This window comes from Stegostoma tigrinum, chromosome 9 (genome assembly GCF_030684315.1).
Source record: "Stegostoma tigrinum isolate sSteTig4 chromosome 9, sSteTig4.hap1, whole genome shotgun sequence".
NCBI lineage: Eukaryota > Metazoa > Chordata > Chondrichthyes > Orectolobiformes > Stegostomatidae > Stegostoma > Stegostoma tigrinum.
Window position 1 is genome coordinate 17,719,386 of NC_081362.1, and position 21,560 is coordinate 17,740,945.

Here is a 21,560-nt window from a genome sequence, read left to right on the forward strand (position 1 = left end):
CACCCTTTTGAACAGTTAAAAACAGCTTTTACTTTTCAGTCCACATATCCTTTTTAAAAAAAATCACAACTAAAAAAAACTGCAATCCTTACAACCCACAAGACTGGGACGAAGGATTAGATTTCTTACTGTTTTCTAACACAGATTCCCCAAATGAATCTACTACGTTTATTCCATTTGAACTGATTTATGGTCAAAGATTAGAGGTCATTAAAATTAAATAGGGAGAGTCACTGAAGCAAAAAGATGAATCCTCGATGATGGATTACATGTCGGTGTTTCTCTAGAAAGACTCACAAAAGTGAATAAGGTAGCACAAGAACATTTGAAAGTTTCTCAAGTGAAAATGATAACATGGACAAATAAGGATTTAGCAACGAGAATGTTTCAAGTGGGAGATGAAGTTTTGGTATTGTATTGTTACCTTTGCAAGGTGGCTCTCTGAAAGCAAAATTCAGTGGTCCATGCCAGGTAATTAAGTGGGTTTGTAAAGTGACATATCTGATAAATACTCCTGGTCACAGGAAGAACAATAGGTTATGTCACAAACATATTGAAAAGCTATTATCATAGGGAAGTGGATAAGGAGGAACAAGTGTGCCAGTCAGTAAGAGTAGTGGAAGATGACAGAGACAATAACAATGATGTAGACAGCTCTCAGAAGGAACCTTCTACAGTTTGACTAACTAAACACAAATACTACGACAATTAGACATTGTGTTCTTTTATTTGGAGAAAGGACAACAAGAAAGGGTCTTGTAAGATGATTGAGAAAATACATGGCAATCTCTGGACATAAACCTGGATGTAGAACACTAGCTGGGAATGATGGTTGTAAGCGAGTCAAGACCACATCAAAATTCAGTCTATAGACAGGTCATGACAAAACATGTAATTGCTTCAAGCGTGCCTTTCAAATATTAGAAATCATGATTTAGCAGATACAGCTTTCAGCTTGATGGCATCTCATTTGCCGAAGTGCTAAGTTCGTTCTTTGGGCCGCTTTCCTACCTCGACACTATCTGATTACTATCAAGCTAGAGAAGTGGGGCGTGGTAGTGACATGCCAATCTGATAATCTGCAGGATGGTGGAATCACTTTTTCGGAAGAATCATATTACTGATCCAGATTCCTGTATTGACTTGTTTCATTCCTAGTTCAACAACAAATATCATTGTAAGGTCAAAATTACAAAATCTCTCAAAATTATACAGCATTTCCAAAATACGTAAAAAATATTTTGACACAATTATAGAATCCCTACAGTGTGTAAAGAGGCCATTTGGCTTGTTGATTCTGCACTGACCTTTTGAAGAGCAGACACTCCTCCCCCCCATGCCCGTAACCCACATTTACCATTGCTAAGCCACCTAGCTTACACATCCCTGGACACTGCAGGGTAATTTATCCTGGCCAATTCACCAAACGTGCATATCTTGGGATTGTGCAAGGAAACCTGTGCAGACAGCGGAAATTCACACAGACATGAGGAGAATGCGCAAACTCCACGCAGTCACCCAAAGCTGGAATTGAACCGAGGTCCCTGGCACTATGAAGCAGCAGTGCTAACCACTGAACCACGGTGCTGCCCAGAACACAACCTCCTACTTTTCTTTGCATTCCAGCAAATATTCCAATATTTCCAAATTATCATCTAGGAGATATTACGTGGCTTTCAAAAGCAACATGGTGTGGAGATTTCTCTTTGCAAAGAACAGGACCAACAAATGCATACCAATATTAAGATGACAGGTCAGAAACCCAAAACAAGGGCTAAAAATACCCATATAATTCCAAACTGTTTTTTTTTAAAAAAAGAGGACTGCTACAGAGACAAAATGACTGTGGGTATAACGTCAGTGGTTGACTGGCAAACATTCTATGTGGGACTGATGAATATCATACATGCTGATGTGAAGAGAACATCAAATAACAAAGGTGGTGGGAGGTGTACTGGACTGTGATTTCATGACTACAAAGATAATTGACAGACTGATGAAACCCTTCTTAACAGCAAATTGTCTTACAGCCTATGTCCCAAACTGCGAGCACATTTTATATTCTTCTCTTTGAAGAATAGACAAGAACAGGGGTTAAAAAGCCTGTTTCTACTCTACTGGAGGTGCTAACGTGATTACACACTCTTATGCACCAGTCTAGGTTTGAACATTAGTGTGCTGTGAAGGTGACAAAGAATTATTTTGCAGCCACCCTTGTGTTGCCTCAGTATTGACACTTGAATCGAGGGACTGAAACTCAGCAAGTCATCAAGAAATTTAAAACTGTTGTTTTGCTCACAATTGCACATACTGAGGGATGAAGGTTGCTTACAATTATCTGGCTTAAAATGGAAAACAACAGATGCCATTCCGCAAAATAAACTGTAGATCAACATTAACTTTTAAGTAAAAAGCGAAGAAAGCAACATGGACTCATAAAAGCAAGGAGACTGGAGGCTCTTTTTTCTCTCAATTTCCCTTAAATACAGAAACTAGCTGATGAGAGGCATCTTGGAACAATGACTCACTGAGAACTATGGATACACTGGAGTTTCGCTATTATAGAGGAAATAAGACAACAGCTAAATATCTGGACTCAGGATTATTTATTTTTGCAACTCAGGCTCCTTCTAAAAAAAACTGTGAACATTTATGCCTGTAACAGAAAGACTCTTCACTTTCTCTGTAAGCACATTAAGTGTATGTGTGTATATTGTATCCCTCTTTCATCGAAGAAAACTTGGGGGTGTAACCAAAGATGTAAATGTGCAATCAGTTTCAGAATGGTTTTAATTGAAATATGTTTATACTGTTGAGTATATGACAGGTAGGGTAAACAGGTAATGTTTGTTTTGCAGTTCAGAAGAATTAAGCAAGTTTTTTTTTAGAAAAAAATCAATTCAGAAGAAACCAGGGCTGAATTAAGAATGGAGATAATGGGAACTGCAAATGCTGGAGAATCCAAGATAACAAAGTGTGAAGCTGGATGAACACAGCAGGCCCCAAACCCCACCTCTTCCTCCGTTACATTGATGACTGCATCGGCGCCGCCTCTTGCTCCCAAGAGGAGCTCAAACAGTTCATTCCACTTCACCAACACCTTCCACCCCAACCTCAAGTTCACCTGGGCGATCTCCAACACATCCCTCACCTTCCTGGACCTCTCTGTCTCCATCTCAGGTAACCAGCTAGAAACTGATGTCCATTTCAAGCCCACCAACTCCCACAGCCACCTAGAATACACCACCTCCCACCTAACCTCCTGCAAAGATTCCATCCCATATTCCCAATTCCTTCGCCTCTGCCGCATCTGCTCCCAGGAGGAGGCATTCCACTCCCACATATCCCAGATGTCCACGTTCTTCAAGGACCGCAACATCTGCCCCGCAGTGGTCGAGAACGCCCTTGACCGCGTCTCCCACATTTCCCGTAACACATCCCTCAGACCCCACCCTCCCCCCGCCACAACCGCCCCAAGAGGATCCCCCTCGTCCTCACATACCACCCCACCAACCTCCGGATACAACGCATCATCCTCCGACACTTCCGCCATCTACAATCTGACCCCACCACCCAAGACATTTTTCCATCCCCACCCTTGTCTGCCTTCCGGAGAGACCACTCTCTCCATGGCTCCCTTGTCCGCTCCACACTCCCCTCCAACCCCACCACACCCGACACCTTCCCCTGCAACCGCAGGAAGTGCTACACTTGCCCCCACACCACCTCCTTCACCCCCATTCCAGGCCCCAAGATAACTTTCCATATTAAGCAGATGTTCACCTGCATATCTGCCAATGTGGTATACTGTATCCAACGTACCTGGTGTGGCTTCCTCTACAGTGGGGAGGCTAAGCAGAGGCTTGGGGATCACTTTGCAGAACATCTCTGCTCGGCTCGCAATAAACAACTACACCTCCCCAGTCACGAACCATTTTAACTCCCCCTCCCATTCCTTAGACGACATGTCCATCATGGGCGTCCTTCAGTGCCACGATGATGCCACCCGAAGATTGCAGGAACAGCAACTCCTATTCCGCTTGGCAACCCTGCAGCCCAATGGTATCAATGTGGACTTCACAAGCTTCAAAATCTCCCCTTCCCCCACTGCAGCCCAAAGCCAGCCAAGCTCGTCCCCTCCCCCCACTGCATCCCAAAACCAGCCCACTCGACCCCCCTCCCTAACCTGCTCTTCCTCTCACCTATCCCCTCCTCCCACCTCAAGCCGCACCTCCATTTCCTACCTACTAACCTCATCCTGCCTCCTTGGCCTGTCCATCCTTCCTGGACTGACCTATCCCCTCCCTACCTCCCCACCTATACTCTCCTCTCCACCTATCTTCCTTTTCTATCCATCTTCAGTCAGACTCCCCCTCTCTCCCTATTTATTTCAGAACCCTCTCCCCATCCCCCTCTCTGATGAAGGGTTTAGGCCCGCAACATCAGCTTTTGTGCTCCTGAGATGCTGCTTGGCCTGGTGTGTTCATCTAGCTTCACATTTTGTTATCCTGAATTAAGAACGTTTAGTTTCTCTCCTTGAAGGTTTCATGGCAGTACAGGGAAGAATACACTGCAGCAAAAGGGTTTAGCTTGTAAAGCTTCCAAACCAGAAATATTTGGTTCAAAATCTTCAGGTTATTAGAACTGTATAAGTTTAGACCCAAAGATTTGCGAAAAATGCAAGTTGGTTGGCCGGGAAAGAACTCATTGAACTGTCTCATTAGCCCAAAGAAATGAATGTGGAAGGAGTTATTTAAGTCAAACCCTGAATAAGTGCAACAGGGGCATAATTTCTCTGCATTCGAGACTCTCTGTAATGGATAATGTCAGACATAACACATTGAAAATTTGTCTTGTTGTGTGTTTTAGGTATTGCAACTGTCTTTTATTTGGATATCTTGTTCATTTTAATTTATTCTTCGATGGGATAAACTTCAGCTCTATTTTTAAAGAAAAGGCTTCGGTAGCGAGTTTTGAGAAGATCTGTAGCTCAGGTTGAGGTTCTGGATGTGAGTTTGCTCGCTGAGCTGGAAGGTTTCATGTGAATGTTTCAGTTGACTAACTAAATGCTAAAAAAAATGATCTGACAAGCAAATTTTGTTCTCGATTAGGACTTGCTGAACAGCATAACCAGCTGAGATTGTGACAACACCTTCTTTCATTTTTGATTTGGCTAATGAAGTTTAATTGACAAGTGATAACTGAGTTCAAATGAAAAAAAGTATCTTTAAAAATTCTTGTCAGCCAATGAAAGGGTATTGACAAAAAATGGGAGATACGCCCACTCCTTCCCCAAATTGTCTACAATGAAGAAAATTTAATTTGAAGCTCAATTTGAGTTCACTCAAAGGGTGCCTTTCTTAGTCTTTATGTCACTAATCAATTAGATATAGCTGTGAGTAGCGACATCACAGTCATTGATATTAAAGAGGGCTGCTTTAAGTGAATACAACAAAGGGCTGGGAATCAGTTTACACAAGCGAGGTGTTCTTCAAAACAAAAGAAATTTACAGCTGAGCAATTCCGTTTAGGTTAATTGTCCAACATCACTTACATCATCTGCTGTGCTTTCTCCTGCAAGTAAATACCATCACCACTTCATGAACACTCATGCACCACTAACTTAACTATTAGCTATCTATCTACCACCATTACTACAACTTTATTTTTAGTTAAACTTTTACACAATTATAACTAATTTTTAACTCCATCTTTAAAATGTTAGAGTTTTTCTTCCACCACTATTTTCTTACCTCATTAAAGTGCTGACACCAAATGTCCTCAGACCAAATACAGTACCTTGACATCGTGGCACCAAAGCTGGCCAACTCTAGGCTTTGATGCTGACTATGTGTAGAAGTTCAAGCATCAGGTGAATCTTGATATATGTTGGGTGAAGGATTTGAGTGTTGAATAGCCAGGAATCTCATGAGGCTGTTGTTCTTTTCAAGGCACTTTCCTTGTGTACTTGTCACAAATCCAAAACATTCTGGCACTCAGGGTTGCCTATCAATTCCTTTATTTCCAGGCCCAAATGCTGATACTTCCACCTTTATTCTTCCCAAGCCTTCTCTAATGCTGTCGTTGTCCTCGTATCGTACTGTTGCATCAACCACAGTGATTGATCGATCTTTCTTCAAGATAATACGAGTTTCCAAAGTGTCCTGTCCTCACCCTTTGCTCTGGGGTCAAGGTATGATGTCTAGCTGTATTTAGAGATGTACTCTTGCAGTTTTGCCAGGATCCTGTTGTGACACTTTATTCTGGCATTTTGGAAAATGAGCACCATTGCGAGATGTGTGCGAGCGTTTCTGTTGAAGCCTTGCATCTGCGAAAAAGCTTGATCATGTAGGGTCAACCTTGGGTAAGGATCAAACTTGTGAGTACAGTTTATAGCACAGGAGCAGGGTATTGGATAAGTCATGATGATTGAATGAATATTGAAGGCAGGTTGATGCATGAATTTGATACTTTATCACTTTGGTAGTACTTGATACCCAGTCCTGACTTTGGCAGCTCAGCCACTTGCAGAGTTCCCACTTCTTCCATGAGTCACAATCTGGTATTTCACTAGTTGCTGCCTGACCTGAGTTAGTTGATTGGGTAGGTCCTTCCATCTCTAGGGCAATAGGCTTCTTGTCCTGTAGAAGTGTTGTAATTTCCTTCAGAGTCTAGAGTTCCTGGAATTCATCTAACGGTGTCAATGTTCTTCCTGCAGAATTAGAATGAGACCTGGATCACGCTATCTCAATATCTGAAATGCTTTGCACTTTTGAACAATTAGAAATGGAATCCACACTGCAATTTTCTATTTGCTGAGGCCACCATCCTTGTTCTTGGAGTATAGGAGGCTGTCAGTTGTGTCTGGTGGAAGATGTAGAATCTGTTTCGTGGCATGCAGATGATCCAACTTGACAAGAGTGTTCTGAGAAGTCTCGGTTAAGATAAGGCACAAACTGGGAATTATATGTGTCTTCAGGTTTCCAACATCTGCATTGGTCAAACAGCTGTTGTTTTCAGGCTGCAAACACATGCTTTAGGTTTCTCCTCCCGAATGCCCTCAGACACATGGATCTATGTGGACACCCAGGCATTATTCTGTCGCGCCTGGGGAACGTTGGCGACAGGGTCACCTTTCGTTGTCCGATTCTTCTCATGATCGTACATCAAGGTCTTTCCCTTATAAGTAGAAACCTTATGTCTTTGTAGTGTTCATACTTAGGCCTGTATTTTTGCAAAAAATATTGTACTATTTCCAGGTTTCATCCTATTCCAATGTATGACGTGCTTAACAGAGAAATGTCATCTGCAAAGGCCAAAGTAGAACAATCAATTCCTTGGTCTTCTAGCAACACTGAAACTCATGACTCGGCCTTTTGCAGGGTGAACACTAGCTGATCCAGTGCAATTTTGAATGGAGTGGGTGAGACAGTATCATCCTGTGTGACTCCTCTCTCTATTTTGACAGTTTAGGTTTTAGTCAGAATACTTTCTACAACTAAAACAAAGAACTGCGAGGGCTGGAGACCTGAAACAAAAACAGAAATTGCTGGCATTCTTCAACAGGTCCGGCAGCATCTGCAGGAAGAAAGCAGAGTTAATGTTTCAAGTCCAGTGACCACTCTGAAAGCACAGTTAACATTTTGGTCACTGGACTCAAAACGTTAACTCTACTTTCTTCCCACAGATGCTGGTTTTTCACCAGCAATTTCTGCTTTTGCCTCATTGACTTGTGTTGTTTGAATACAGGTCTTTTACTAGTTTAATGAAGTCACCAGGGGAGGTTTACTTGGTGCAAAGCATTGATGAGAAGTTTATGTCCAAATGAGCTGAACGCTCTTGCAAGATTGACAAAGACAACTGCTTCATCCTTACAGTTGTGTTTAGCTCCCTGTATGATGTTTTCATGTACTGCGATGTTCCTGTTGCAGCTGCAGTTGCTGCCAGAATACCCTTCTCTCGGGTTTATCTCGGTCTTTTGCCCATGATCTTTGAACTGAATTAGCTTTATTGTCACGGTACTCAAATGAGTACAGTGAAAAGTGTACAAGTCGCCACTGACAGCGTCAACTTAGGTACTAGTTATCCAGGTGTGGATCCTTCAGGACAAGTTATTAGAAAAAATGTAAAAATAAGTAAATTAAAAAGTCCAGCATTGCAGATCGTAGGAACAAAATAGAAAAACAGAGAGATACAAAGTTCAGAAGAACAGTCCTTCCAACCCAGTCCAAGCTGGCATCTAGCCTCCAGACTGCACTGGGCCTTGACTCTAGACCATCCCGGGCTTCAGCTCGAGGCCGAGAGACTGCTCTGGAATCCCCTTGATGCCAGAAGTCCACACCGGGATGAAAGATCGCTGGAAGACTGCCGCACTGGCCCAGGAGACCACCTTGCTGGGCTGAGAGGACGCCTCACCGAGTCCAAGGCTGAGAAGAAAGATGAGAGGAGAAGAGGAAAGAAACACAAAAGTAAAAAACAGAGGAAAAGAAACTGACGGAGCAGATGAGCTCTGGTATAAAGCCTAGCAGCATGGGACCTATCATGATGGTCACCAGTTGTCTACAAGGCATTCTGGATCTTCTGTTTTCAGTATGAAAACTGAGTGGCTTTTCTTAAGTGATTCCAGGATGGTACTCAACTTCAACCATAACAAGAAGAGCTACAGAAGCTGTGTGTTATCCCCGTTGTGGATGCCTTTGATGGACTTCCAGGCTCATCCCAGCTGGGCCAACCGCGCTTTTAGGGTTGATCCCTTTACTGGTTACATTGATTGTCATTGTTGTCTGTTGCCCCACTGACAGGTCTACTCAGTGAATATACTGGCATCGACTTTGTTGTTTGGAATTGATAAACTATCTGAACTTGCAGACTAAGTTATCTTTGGAGAGAGAACTTGAGATATGGTTCCCCTACGAATTAACCAGCCAGTTGTTATCTGTCATGTCTGTAAATAAATGATGTTGCTCAAAAGTGAGCTCCTTTTGGCAGCCCATTTCTTTCTCAACCCTGTGTTCTTCCTGCATGTGTTGTTCTTGGGTTTTCTTAACTTGAAATCTTAAGACCCTTTGGCAGTTTTTTGGGGTTTATCCCTCATCTTGGGTAAGTCTGTGATACTCTCAGTAAGCCCAATCCTGTGCACCCTGATCTCTGTCACCACACGTCAACACAGCAGTTTGTTAGTCTATATTAGGATACTTGTCAGGTGACTTCACCTTGATTGGTGTCTTCCTACAGGGCTGTTCTTGTATGCTGTCTTCTGAAACAGCAGGCTCCGGGGGTTGGGTGCACCCTGGGTGTTCTGCAGTGCTGTAAGTTTGTCGGAGATCTCTTTAAAGCACTGACCACACCTCAGGAGTAATATCATGTATAATTCTGGCCAATGCACTTTAAAATCACTGTCAAGACCATGAAGAATCACAAGATTCAGGACTGGGGACTTTGGCGACATGGCAGATTGGTGGCGACATGGTTACGCTGCTGCCTTACAGCACCAGGGACCTAGGTTCAATTCCAGCCTTGGGCAACTGTCTGTGCAGAGTTTGCACATTTGCCCCATGTTTGCATGGGTTTCCTTTGGGTGTTCAGGTTTCTGCGTGTAGTCCATAGACGTACAGGTTAGGTAGAATGGCCATGCTAAATTGCTCCATAGTATCCAGGGATATGCAGGTTAGGTGAATTAACCAGGGCAAATGCAGAGTTAAGGGGATAGGGTGGGGAGTGGATCTGGGTGGACTGCTCTTCAAAGGGGCAGTGTAGACTTGAAGGGCCAAATGGCCTCTTCCTGCACTGTAAGCATTCTATGATTCTAAGAGACTGAACAAATCTGAGGCTTTCAAGGCTTTCAAAACTTTCCCCACCACAGAAGGGCCAGCAATCCCATTTAAGATCATTAGCAAGTAAAGCCAAATGGAGATGTGCAATACATTTTCATCATGCAAAATTATGATCTGGAAATCACTGTTTGTAAGAGATTCGATCATAACTTTCTGAAGGGAGTTAGATAATACTAAAAAAAGGGGAAAGGTGAAGGACTATTTGGAAGACCAGAGATGTGTCCTAATTAGTAGTTAATTTTGACCAACAATACATGCATGGATGCCTAATTGTTACATTTCTCATAGAGACTAACAACTTTTCAAAAGAAAGGAAAGAAATCCAAGTTAAAATTAACTGACAGGACTTGAAATATACAAGTTGGATGGAGAAGGAGTGTGCATTCACTCAGCAATCTGCTTTGTCAGCATCTCATTTGCTTATGATCGTCTGTGGAGAAAACAGGTGCTTGAACACACAAGTAGTAGTTGGCTTGTAACATGACCTGCTTTCTCCAACTGCTAAATCCAAGTATGATTAAGGCTAGTGGATTATTATTACCTGGCTTCCATGATTAGATTACATCTGAGCAATTTCCTTTCACTGCCAGAGTCCCATTGATTACATCTAATGGTTTCTCTCCCCGTGAGTACCCGGGTGATCGTCTTGATGCTTGGAAAAAGTTCCCATTTATATTCCTTCAAGGCAATTATTCTTAGTGAGGATTTGCAGAAGGTCTTTTCTATCACCCTTTTATCATCCACTTTGAGTACTGCTGCTATTGTTTTGCTTCAGCTTACTTACGCTCAGCACTGATCCCTGTGATACACTACGTGTTACATTCTGCCAACCGGAAAGTGAGTTTTACACCTACTCTATTCTCTGTTAACTAGTCACTCTACACCGGTATGCTACCCCCTTATACCACGAACTTTTATTTTCTACAATATCCTTTTGTGACACCTAAGTATAGTACATCCGGCAGTTCACCTTTATCAACACTTACAACATTTTTAATTCAAGCAATTACAAACGTTTCCCAACTATATTGATGTTTCCTCTTTAGTTCAATGCTCCATTGTCCTTTTTAAAAGAGCAAACATATAGTTTCTTTAGTTAATTTTAAACATCAGGGTTGTGGAAGGCAATTAATTCATATAAGCCACTTAACTTTTCCATGAAACTTCAGTTTCGGCAGCAGTGAGCTTCCCAGAGATGGCTATACTTTACCCCAACCTTTAAGAGGCATATTATGATTGGCAATCACAATAAAATTTGAGAATCAATGGTGATATTTCTAAATTTGCTGATAATACCAAACTGGTCGCAAATGTAACCTTTGAGCAACAGACAAGAAAGCTTCAAGAGAACTTGAATAAGTTCAGTGAATGGATTAGAACAAGGCAGATGGAGTATAATGTGAATAAATGTTTACATTTATTTAGCGCATTACAAGTTAAGAATTTTTCTTATTTGGCAAGTGTTTGGTAAGTACAGATGTCCAAGAGGACCTGGGTATTCTTTTTCAAGAGTCAATTAAATTATATTAGATACATAAAGTAATTAGGAACACAACTTCTGAATAGGTTGGCCTTCATTGCAAAGGGAATTATGTACAGGGATAAAGATATCTTGTTTTAGTTGCTTAGCGCTGTGGTGAGATCTCACCTGGAGTACAGAGCAGTTATCCGATCTCACCTGAAGTGTGGTGAGCAGTTTTGGCCCCATTATCTAAGGGGTGTTAATCTTGTAATAAGGTCAGAAGTCACATGACACCAGGGTTATTGTCCAACAGGTTTATTTAAAAACATAAGCCTTTGTAGCCTTACACCTTCTTCAGGTGTTAGATCTTGTTATGGGGGGTTGCAATCGAGATTCACCTGAGTAATCACCGGATGGTGAGATTTAGGAGGAGAAATTGAGGAAATTGGGTCTGCATACCTTAGAGTTTTGAAGAATGGGGATGGGGGTAGAGCCATTAAAATTTAAAGTATTTACAGGACACAAAAGGGTGGATTTAGGGTCAGATAATCTCCTTCGCTGTTGGGTCTCAATCCAGGAAATCTAACCTCAGGATTGGACAGGTCACTAAAAACCAAAATGAAAGGAAGTTCATCATTCACAGCGTGGAAGATATTTGGAATTCTTTATCTCAGAGGGCTATACTAGCTCAAATTGAGAGTTTGTTTGTAGATTTCTGGAAACCAAAGCATCAAGAAATAAGGAGATAGTACGGGAAGTGGCATGGATGATCACCTGTGATATAATTGAATAGTGGTGCAGTCTTGATGGACAAAATGGCCTACTCCCGTTCCTGGCTACAGAAACCAGCAATTAAGAGAATTTGAGTCAATTTTACACAAGGATTGAGCAAACCATTTCTATCAATACACTGCATCATTATCTTTTCATTTAAGTAACTTTCCGGAGAGAAATTCAGGCTGCCTCCCTACATCAGTGTCTATGCTGTTCTTATATTTAACAACAGACTTGCCCATCTTACCAAACAAAAGAAACAGCTTTACCTTCGTGCAGAAAACTTCCATAATTTCTTGCACCCTGGCCAACCTATTTGACACAAGAGAACTTACCCACATGTTTCATATTTTATTCATGAGGACAGTATTTCTTGGAGCAGTTTTCTACAAGTATACAATTGCTGCAGTTTTTCTTTCCAATTTCTAACACTCAGCCTTCACAGGTCCTCTTTAAAAGGTGAAGTCAACAAGTTGGCTCTTTCAATCATGTTTACCTTCTGGACTTTCTCTCTTACTATTCCAAAAGTCCCTGTTTCTTCACCCTGGCCATCTTCTTCACTGTGAACAGATAGTGCCTTACCAGACCTCTTATCTCTTCAGTTTCTGTGTGAGTTTTCAAACAAAGGCCTGTTACTAACATGCTTGAGAGATTCTGCATAGACGATATACGAATTAGGAGCAGACATCAATTACTTAGTCTCATGGCCCTGTTCCATGACTGATGATCATGGCTGACTGATCACTCCATATTTCTGCCTACTACACTTCCAAGGATGTATCTACCTCTGATGTAACAATCATTTTCTGTTTCTACTGCCTTTTGAAGAAGAGTTTCAAAAACTACCCGCATCCATGCAAAAAAAAATCGTGTCTTAAATGAATAACCTCTTAAAGTGTCCTCCTGGTCTTCCCTGCTTCAATCGAGTCACCTCTCAACCTTCCCAGGCTAGTAGCTACAAGCCTAGCTTGTCCAATCCTTTCTCATAATCCTTTCTCTGTCAGTCTTGTAAACCTTCTCTAAACTGCTACCAATGCATTTACACACTTCATCAAATAAGAAAGCCAATTTTGTACCCAGTGCTCTACATATGGTCCCACTAATGCCCTGTATAATGTAGACCACATTTTGTATACTGAGATTCTTTTATCAAGAAGGGCAAGCATTAAAGTTCAAAATTGCCTTTAGAGTGCCAGCACAGCTTTCAATCACTTGAAGAGGAGTAACTGAAGACCAGGAATTTAAACTCAACACCAGGTTCATGGTCTAATGTGCAGTGATGATACAGTCCTCCCAACATACACGGCTCAGAGATATGTAATATGCAAAGTAGGCACCTCAAAACCTTAGGGAGCTATTGCCAGCAGTGCCTCTATAAAATCCTGCAAATCCACCATCAGGATAGGAACACCAATGTCAGTACTCTTGCTTAGACCCTCACTTCAGCATGAAACAGTGGCTGTCCTGTATCAGCTACATTGGTTAGCCAGATCACTCCACATGCCTGACATGAAGGTCCTGAAGTAAGTGTTCTACATGGAGCTTTAAAACGTAAAGCAAGCTTCTTTGAAAAGGTGTAACAGTCTCACTGGCTTATTCTCTTCAAAAATCTTTGATACGACACCTTATCAAGTGACTTCAGAAATCCAGGTATGGTACTTTCACTGGTTACATGTTCTTTCCTCAAAGAACTCCAATAAATTGATTTCTCTTTCAAATAACTATGTTGACACTGAGTGATTACCTTGACATTTTATAAGTGCCATAAAAGCTTCTAATGTCTTCCCTGTGATAGATGTTGAGCTAATTAGTCTGTAGTTTGCTGCTTTTTGCTTTCTTCTATTTCTGAATGAAGGAGTTACATTTGCTTTCTCCCCCAGCATAATTGGGCCTTCCCCAAACAGAAGGGATCTTGGAAAATTAAAATGAATGCATCAACTATTTCATGATTACCTCTTTTAAGACTCAAGGATGAAGTCCATCAGGGACTGGGGATTTTCAGACCACATTTCCAACAATTTGCTCAGTACCACTTGCCTGGTGATTGCAATTTTCTTGACATCCTCATTCTATTCAATTTCCTGGTTTACAGCTATTTGGGGAACGTTCCTTGAATTCTCTTCAATGGAATACCAAAGTAAATTACCTGTTCAATTTATCTGCAATTTTCTTTTTATCTAATTTTTACAGGACCTGACTTACCCCTTACCATTGTGCAATTATTTAAGTTCGATGCTATTATTAACAATTTTAACGCACAGATAGAAAATTTCCAAGGGGTGGACGCACTTTCATAATGAATGTATCTGTTCTGTGCTTTCTGAAATATCCCCTTAAAATGTCTGCCACTGTATCTCTAATGACCTATTCCTTAAGTTTGTTTTCAAGTTCAATTCAGTCAGCTCCACTTTCATGTTTTCATGTTCTCATAATTATCCGTGTTTAAGTACTAGTCTTGGATCCAATTCCCTTTTCCTTGAACTGGATGTAAGATTCAATCATATCATGATCACTGCTACCAAGAGATACCTTCACTTAGGTTACTAAACAATCCAATTTCATTGCACAATAGCAGGTCTAGAACAGTCCATTCTCTAGTTAGTTGCTGTTCTAAGAAACTATCCAAAAAAACGTTCCATGAATTTCTCAATGCCGATACCTTTACTGGTCTGCTTTTTTCAAGCTCTACGTAGATTAAAATCCCCATGATTATTGCCATGCCTTTCTGAAAAAATCCCAATTATTTATTACTTTATACTCCATCCAACTGTGAGGTTATTGTTAGGGAACCTGTAAACCGCTCCAACAAAAACTTATGCCTTTATCATTTCTCATCTTCACCCTAACTGCCTCTCCTGAACTTAGGTTAACCCTCTCTATTGTATTAATACCACACTTCACTAACAGAATCACCTCTTCAACTTTTCCTAGTTATCTGCCTTTTCTAAATGCTTTATATCCTTCAAAATTCAGGTCCTAATCGATTTCATCCTGTAGTCATGATCCTGTAATGCTTATAAAAGTAATATTATGTATTTCTATTTATTCTGAGATTCTCTATTTGTTCTGAATGCATTTTTTGTCCTGTCAGTATTTTCGTAACCTCTCGTCTTATCTGTTGATTTACTTTGAGAACAGTACTCTTTATTGCTTCCTGTCATGGTCTGTTCATCATTTCCCACATTAATATCTTTATCTGTTGCCTTGACTATACCCTTGATTTACTACATTTTACCAAATTTGATCCCTTACAGCTAGTATTTAGGAGAAAACCCTCTCTAGTTTCCTAGCTCTGCAGCTCTCTGAAGTACCAGCCCAGTGGACTTGGTTATAAACATTTCCAAAGGCACAAATTCCATTTTCTAAAAAGTGTTCTCCAAATCAGATATCATTTCTCCCACAATAATCTTTGAACCATGCACTTACGTCTCTAGTCTTACATCCTGGTATCAATTCACATGTGGCTTAGGTAATCATCAAGAGATTATTGACATTGAAGTTCTGCTTTTAAATTTGATGCCTAGCTCCTAATACTGCCTGGCAGAAGCTCCTTCCTTGTCCTGCTTATGTCATTGTACCCACATGGACCACAAGAACTGGATCCTTCCCCTTTCATTGCAAATTTATCTCCAGACCTGAGAAAGTATTCCAAACCCCGGCACTGAGCAGACAACACAGTCTTCCTAGCACTCTCAGCCTTTGCTGTAGAAGGCAGCACCAATCCCTCTCACTATGCTACTCGCTACTATCACTTTTGTGCTCCGTCTACTTTTACAGATTCTTGTACTACAGTGCATGGTCAGCTGGCTCATTCACTCTCATGCTTATCTAAACAAACTAAAACGTACCTATACAAAAAAAAGAACAGCGGATGCTAGAAATCAGAAACAAAAGTTGCTGGAAAATCTCAGCAGATCTGACAGCATCTGTGGAAAGAAAGCGGAGTTAATGTTTCAGGTCCAGTGACCCTTCTTCAAAACTGTTCTGACACATCTGACACTCTGAACAAGTTGAATCAATTTGGCTTCTGAAGATGAAGCACTGGACCTGAAATGTTAACTCTGCTTTCTTTCCACAGGTGCAGCCAAACCTGCTGTGTTTTTCTAGCAATTTTTGTTTTTGTTTAAGTACTTGAAACCTGTTAGTCATCTGCCATTAGTGTAGCATCCCATATCTTAGGTACTTCATGGTCTTCCAGATGGGAACTTTTCCCAAAGGTGCATTAGTTTTATATTTTTACCATCAAAAACACCTTTGCATTTTAAAATAATAAAATGTGAGGCTGGATGAACACAGCAGGCCAAGCAGCATCTCAGGAGCACAAAAGCTGACGTTTCGGGCCTAGACCCTTCATCCTGTAATAAATTTGTAAAGTATCAAAACACAAAACCAATACCCAATGTGGAGCTTGAAACGATGCCCTTCAGATTAAGAGACTAGTTATCTGCCAAATGAGAGAATAGAAAATTGCAATACTTATCCAACTCGTTCAAATAAATGCCTCTTCCAGGGATGCCTAACCTGAAGAAGTTACCCTCCTCCCTCCGGACCAACCTCAGGGAATCTCTGCGAAGCCTCTTTGCATTTTAAAACTCTTGTTGAAATTTCACCAACCTATATACCGATCAAATACTATCTCAATTTCTGTCACAAATTCTGCAGAAATGGGACACCATTTCCTTTTAATATTTCCATCTTTTAGCCTTTGGCTCTAACTCGGGGATTAAAACCATGAGCCTTCATCCTATCACCACCAGGCTGTTAGTCTGAAGAAAAAAAAAACATGAGTCTACCTCCAAAGCTTTCCTTTGAATCCACTTTGAGAAAGAATATTCAATTTTCTTCAGGTCACAACAACTTTGTAATAATTTCTCCAAATGGTACAAAGTCCAGAGCATGTCAACTCCTTCCTTGATACATAAATATTGCTCGCCAAATCTAAACGAGAAGTTAATTTTCTTATATTCATTCATGGAATGAAGGCATGGCTAGGCAGCATTTATTGCCCATCCCTAGTTGCCCAAAGGGCAGTTAAGAGTCAACCACATTGCTGTGGATCTGGAGTCACACATAGGCCAGACCAGGTAAGGATGGCAATTTCCTTCCCGAAAGGGCAACTGAATATTCAAGTTTTACCACCAGCAAATATTTGCACAATTTAAGTCTCTCTCCATTTTGAATTTTCTTGCTCTTTGAAATTTATGCATTTCCTTTACTTACTTGCTCTTCATGACTCCAATTCAAGCAGTTACATTGGTCACTGAAGTCTGACCAACTTAATCCGAGTGCTATTAGGAGTCACTCTATTCCACCTCATGATTTAGGTACTGAGCCAATCCCTTCAGCAATCACAGTCTCATCAGCTCCTACTTTCAAGCCATCCCACATTGCCTCTGCCACAGCCTTCAAATTATCCTGTTCTCCACTCTAATATGCTAAAACATGAGTTCTTTCTTCCCAATAGTGTCCGAGCATTACAAGTAGCCATGTTAATTTTTCATAATATAACAAATGTAAATGCAAAACATTGTTTATTTAAGCATTGTAATCCTACCCCTATTCTACAGGCATCAGAAACAGTTGCACATATGCACTTGGCCCACACAGCAGCTGCCAGTACAAATGCCACTGTTTCTGCTGCCTTTCCAGTTGGCAAGGCAACAGGACTTACTGATTTTGATATTTTTACGAAGAGTCACTTGTGATAGTGTCTTTAGATTCAGTGTCACTGTTCCTGTTCTATGAGATTGCATTTATTTGAACGAGTTGGATAAGTATTGCAATTTTCTATTCTCTCATTTGGCAGATAACTAGTCTCTTAATCTGAAGGGCATCGTTTCAAGCTCCACATTGGGTATTGGTTTTGTGTTTTGATACTTTACAAATTTATTACAGAAAAAATTCTTAGTTTGTTTTTAAGCTAGATGCAAGGGGGACATGTCAGCCGTATCCAGGTACATTGTCTTCCCTACTGGAATAACGTTGAAAAATTGGCTTTTAATTCACAAATCCACAAGGCTTTACCTCAAATAAAACTCTTCACCATGAGAAAAGCTCCAAACTAAAGTCCATCTTAATCAGCAAATATTGACGACTGAAGAACGGAATATGAATTAAAAGGGCATTTAAAGGCATCTCTCACTTTAAGCATTCACAGGTCAACACTGATATGTTTGCCCATGTGCAGGAAGTGCTCCCCCTGGTGTTTCAGCTCTGGAATACACCAGCATACCCATTTTACAGCCGGTGCGCTCTATTCTGCAAAGGCACGTAATTTTTTTATATCCTGGTAAAGACTAAAACTTTGTAAAAGAATAGAATCCCCAGTGTCGAAAGTCACTTTCTACTGAAACAAACTAAACATAATGTCAACTAAACATTAATTAACACATATACAAACTGAAAGCAAAAGTTCCGCATTAACTAAGTAAAACAGTCAAAATGCACCTTATGAAACACTTGCATTCCATTCCATGCCTCTGGTGGATATGTTGCATTAAAGAGACAGTAAAAAAGTTACTCCTTGTTCTTTAGTACAGTTTTGCCACTCACTATGTCAGGTAGAAGCTCCATTGCTTTTTGATAATCATCCCACTTCTCCTGCGCTTCACTGGATTTGATCATCAGCAAGACACATCTGAATGAATTTCCCTCTACCTCATAGCACCAAGTTCTGACAGCACAGAATCACAGAGATTTCGAGTACTGACCCCTTTAAATGGTTTAGATTGCTCTTTAAAGCTGTATTTCCCACAGAGATTGTTTATTTTTATTCCCCATCATCCCATACACAGCAGAGGATGTGTTTCGGAAAGAGCTCTGTTCTCCCTCCTTCTCAGCAATAGCATTTCCTCTGTTGTTTGAACTTCTGTGAAAGGCACTTTCAATTGCAACTCAACAGCTCAATGGGTTTGTATTTGAATTTCCCTTCTTCTTAGCTCCCAACCTCATAGCAACCTGAAGTAAGTTGGGAACAGCTTCAAACTGAGATGTTTACCAGGAATTCCCCACTCTCTTTTCGGAATCACCAGTTTTACAAGAGATATTTTAAAATACTATCTTGTAAAGTTTAACAACTACCATACCATGCAGTAACATTTCCAGGATTCTGTTTCAGTGTTATCCATCCTAGAAGATATTGTAACATTTCCATATTCTCTCAAGGGATACTCTAATGCTGCCACATTCTCTCAGGGGATGCTTTAATATTTCCATATTATCTGTCTCAGGGAATGCAATAAAATTTTCACATTATCCCAGGAGATACTGTAACAATGTAGCATTATCTGTATTAGAGATACTGTAACATTTCAACATAATCAGTCTCAGGATATAGTGTAACAATATCACATTATCTGATTCACCAGATATTGTAACATTTGAACATTATTTCATTCAGGAGATATAACAGTAACATTTTCACACCATCTCTCCAATATTATTGTCACACATTTACAGTATCTCACTCAGGAGGTATTGTTAACACTTCCATATTGCCTCTCAGGAGCTGCTGGATTTACTTTTAAAGATATCACATTTCCACATTTTGATGGAGAAATGGGTCTAAGCATTATCTGGTATTAATAGATGCGAAATGACCTGTTGGTGCTTGAAAATGAGGTCACACATCTGACAGGAAATCCAATGGACAATAAATATCTTGACAAAAGTATTTGCGTGTACAAATCTAATAACCATTGCAGCAGGAATATATGAGCCAGGTTACAACTCAATCATTGTCAAATCAGCATTGCACATCAAATTTGCCACTTTTGATTCCAAACTTTCAACAGACAATTGGAAATGCTACCATGTCTCTGACACAGGTAATGTAACAATGTTGAAATATAGGATAGATAGCGGAAACTTGCTTACTGAAGCTGAGAAAAGACATCCATGATTAGCATGTAAATGCACTCAAAAGTCCCAAACCATAAAACACAAACAGCTGCTTTTTCCCTGAGCTTGACACATTTAAATAATGACTGATTGAATTGCTAAAGTTATGAGCACCATCGACAGTCTCTCATCCCTCACCCTTCTTCTAAAAATTATAAATTCTCTAACAATCTAAAAAAAACACAACATGCACATTTTAATCCAATTTTATGAATTCAGAAAGATCATAGTGCACACAAACTTACAAATTGATGCATATTTAGGTGCCCAAGTGCAAACAAAAATAACTTACAAATTGATGCATTCTTAGGTGCCCGAGCTCCACATGCCTTTTCCTCTTCCAAATTTCCTGCAAGGTGCTGCTCTAGCAGATGAGTACGATGAAGAGCATGCAGATGGCCTTACGGGACTCTGGGGCTAGAAGACCTGGCATTAGATTGGACTATCTTGATCTAAACTGAAACAGACCAGATTGTCTGACTGGCAGGTAATAGCTGAAGACACTGCCAATCTATGAGCGCTGAGCTGGTGTCATTCTGAGAGGAAACTAGATTCATGCTCCATGAAGCCAAATGCCACTCATGTGAAGTGGTGCCTTGGCAACACTACTGATCTTCTGCAGAACAGATGAGCCGATCATTGTAACACTCCTGAAAGCCCCTTCGACAAAGAATATCCAGGGCCATGAGGTTAGCACAATTAATCTTGCAGAGCATCAGGGCTGAGTTTCCATCAGATTCCTGAAAACTTTGGTGGAAGCTATGTGATACTGCAATGAAAGCTGTGATATTGGTTATGGGTTGCTACATAATGGTGGATTTGTCATGTGCTCTTGTAGAGTTAACCAGTGTTTCATGTTGGAAAAAAAGTCTCTCAAAGGTTTGGACCAAGCCCAGTACTGAGTTACAGAATCAGAGAGTCACACAGCACAAAAACAGACCCTTCGGTCCAAACAGTCCATGCTGAACACAATTCCAAACTAAATTAGTCCCACATGCCTGCTCCTGGCTCATACCCTTCCAAACCTTCTGAATCACGTTCTTAAGTAAGTGCCTTTTAAACACTAACTATACCTGCATCCACCACTTCCTCAAGAAGTCCATTTCACATGCAAACCACCCTCTGTCTAAGGAATTTGCCCTGCACGTCTTTTTAAAATCTCTCTCTTCTCACCTTAAAAATATGTCCTCTACACTTGAAATCCCCCACCCCAGGGAAGAGACATCTACCATTAGCCCTACTATTACAAAGTTGGGTAGAATATTCATGAATTGGAAGGTAGGAGCTTCGTTTTTAACCAACAAATTCTATCATGGGGAAAACAGTGCTGAGGTCCCTTTAAGAGCTAACAATTTGTGCTTGGAAGTTTATAAATACAGGTGCACAGAGTGTGTCCAAATGGAAACATTTGTATAGCACAGTCAAGTAGCATTTTTTCCAAGACAACAAGTTTGAATTTGGCCAATTAATTTAGACCAAGCACCTAGATACAGAAAGCCAACAGAATTTAAATCTGACAGTGTTGAAACCTGAAACCAATCATGTTATAAGAATTTGATTATGTCATTATGGGTATATATGACAAGGACATT

General features: G+C 40.6%; 1 protein-coding gene across 6 annotated transcripts in view; it reads right to left on the bottom strand.

The window, feature by feature from the left end:
* sash1a (SAM and SH3 domain containing 1a) overlaps positions 1-21,560 on the bottom strand; it is a 125,553-nt gene that overhangs the window by 87,235 nt on the left and 16,758 nt on the right. Inside the window, exon 1 of one of the 6 annotated variants that reach the window (XM_048535889.2) lies at positions 20,261-20,289. The exons of the other annotated variants lie outside the window; for them this stretch is intronic. Within the exon in view, the coding sequence (XP_048391846.2) occupies positions 20,261-20,272 (12 nt within the window). The 5' untranslated portion in view covers positions 20,273-20,289. Of the gene's footprint in view, positions 1-20,260; positions 20,290-21,560 lie in introns of those variants that run through there. 6 annotated transcript variants of the gene reach the window in all.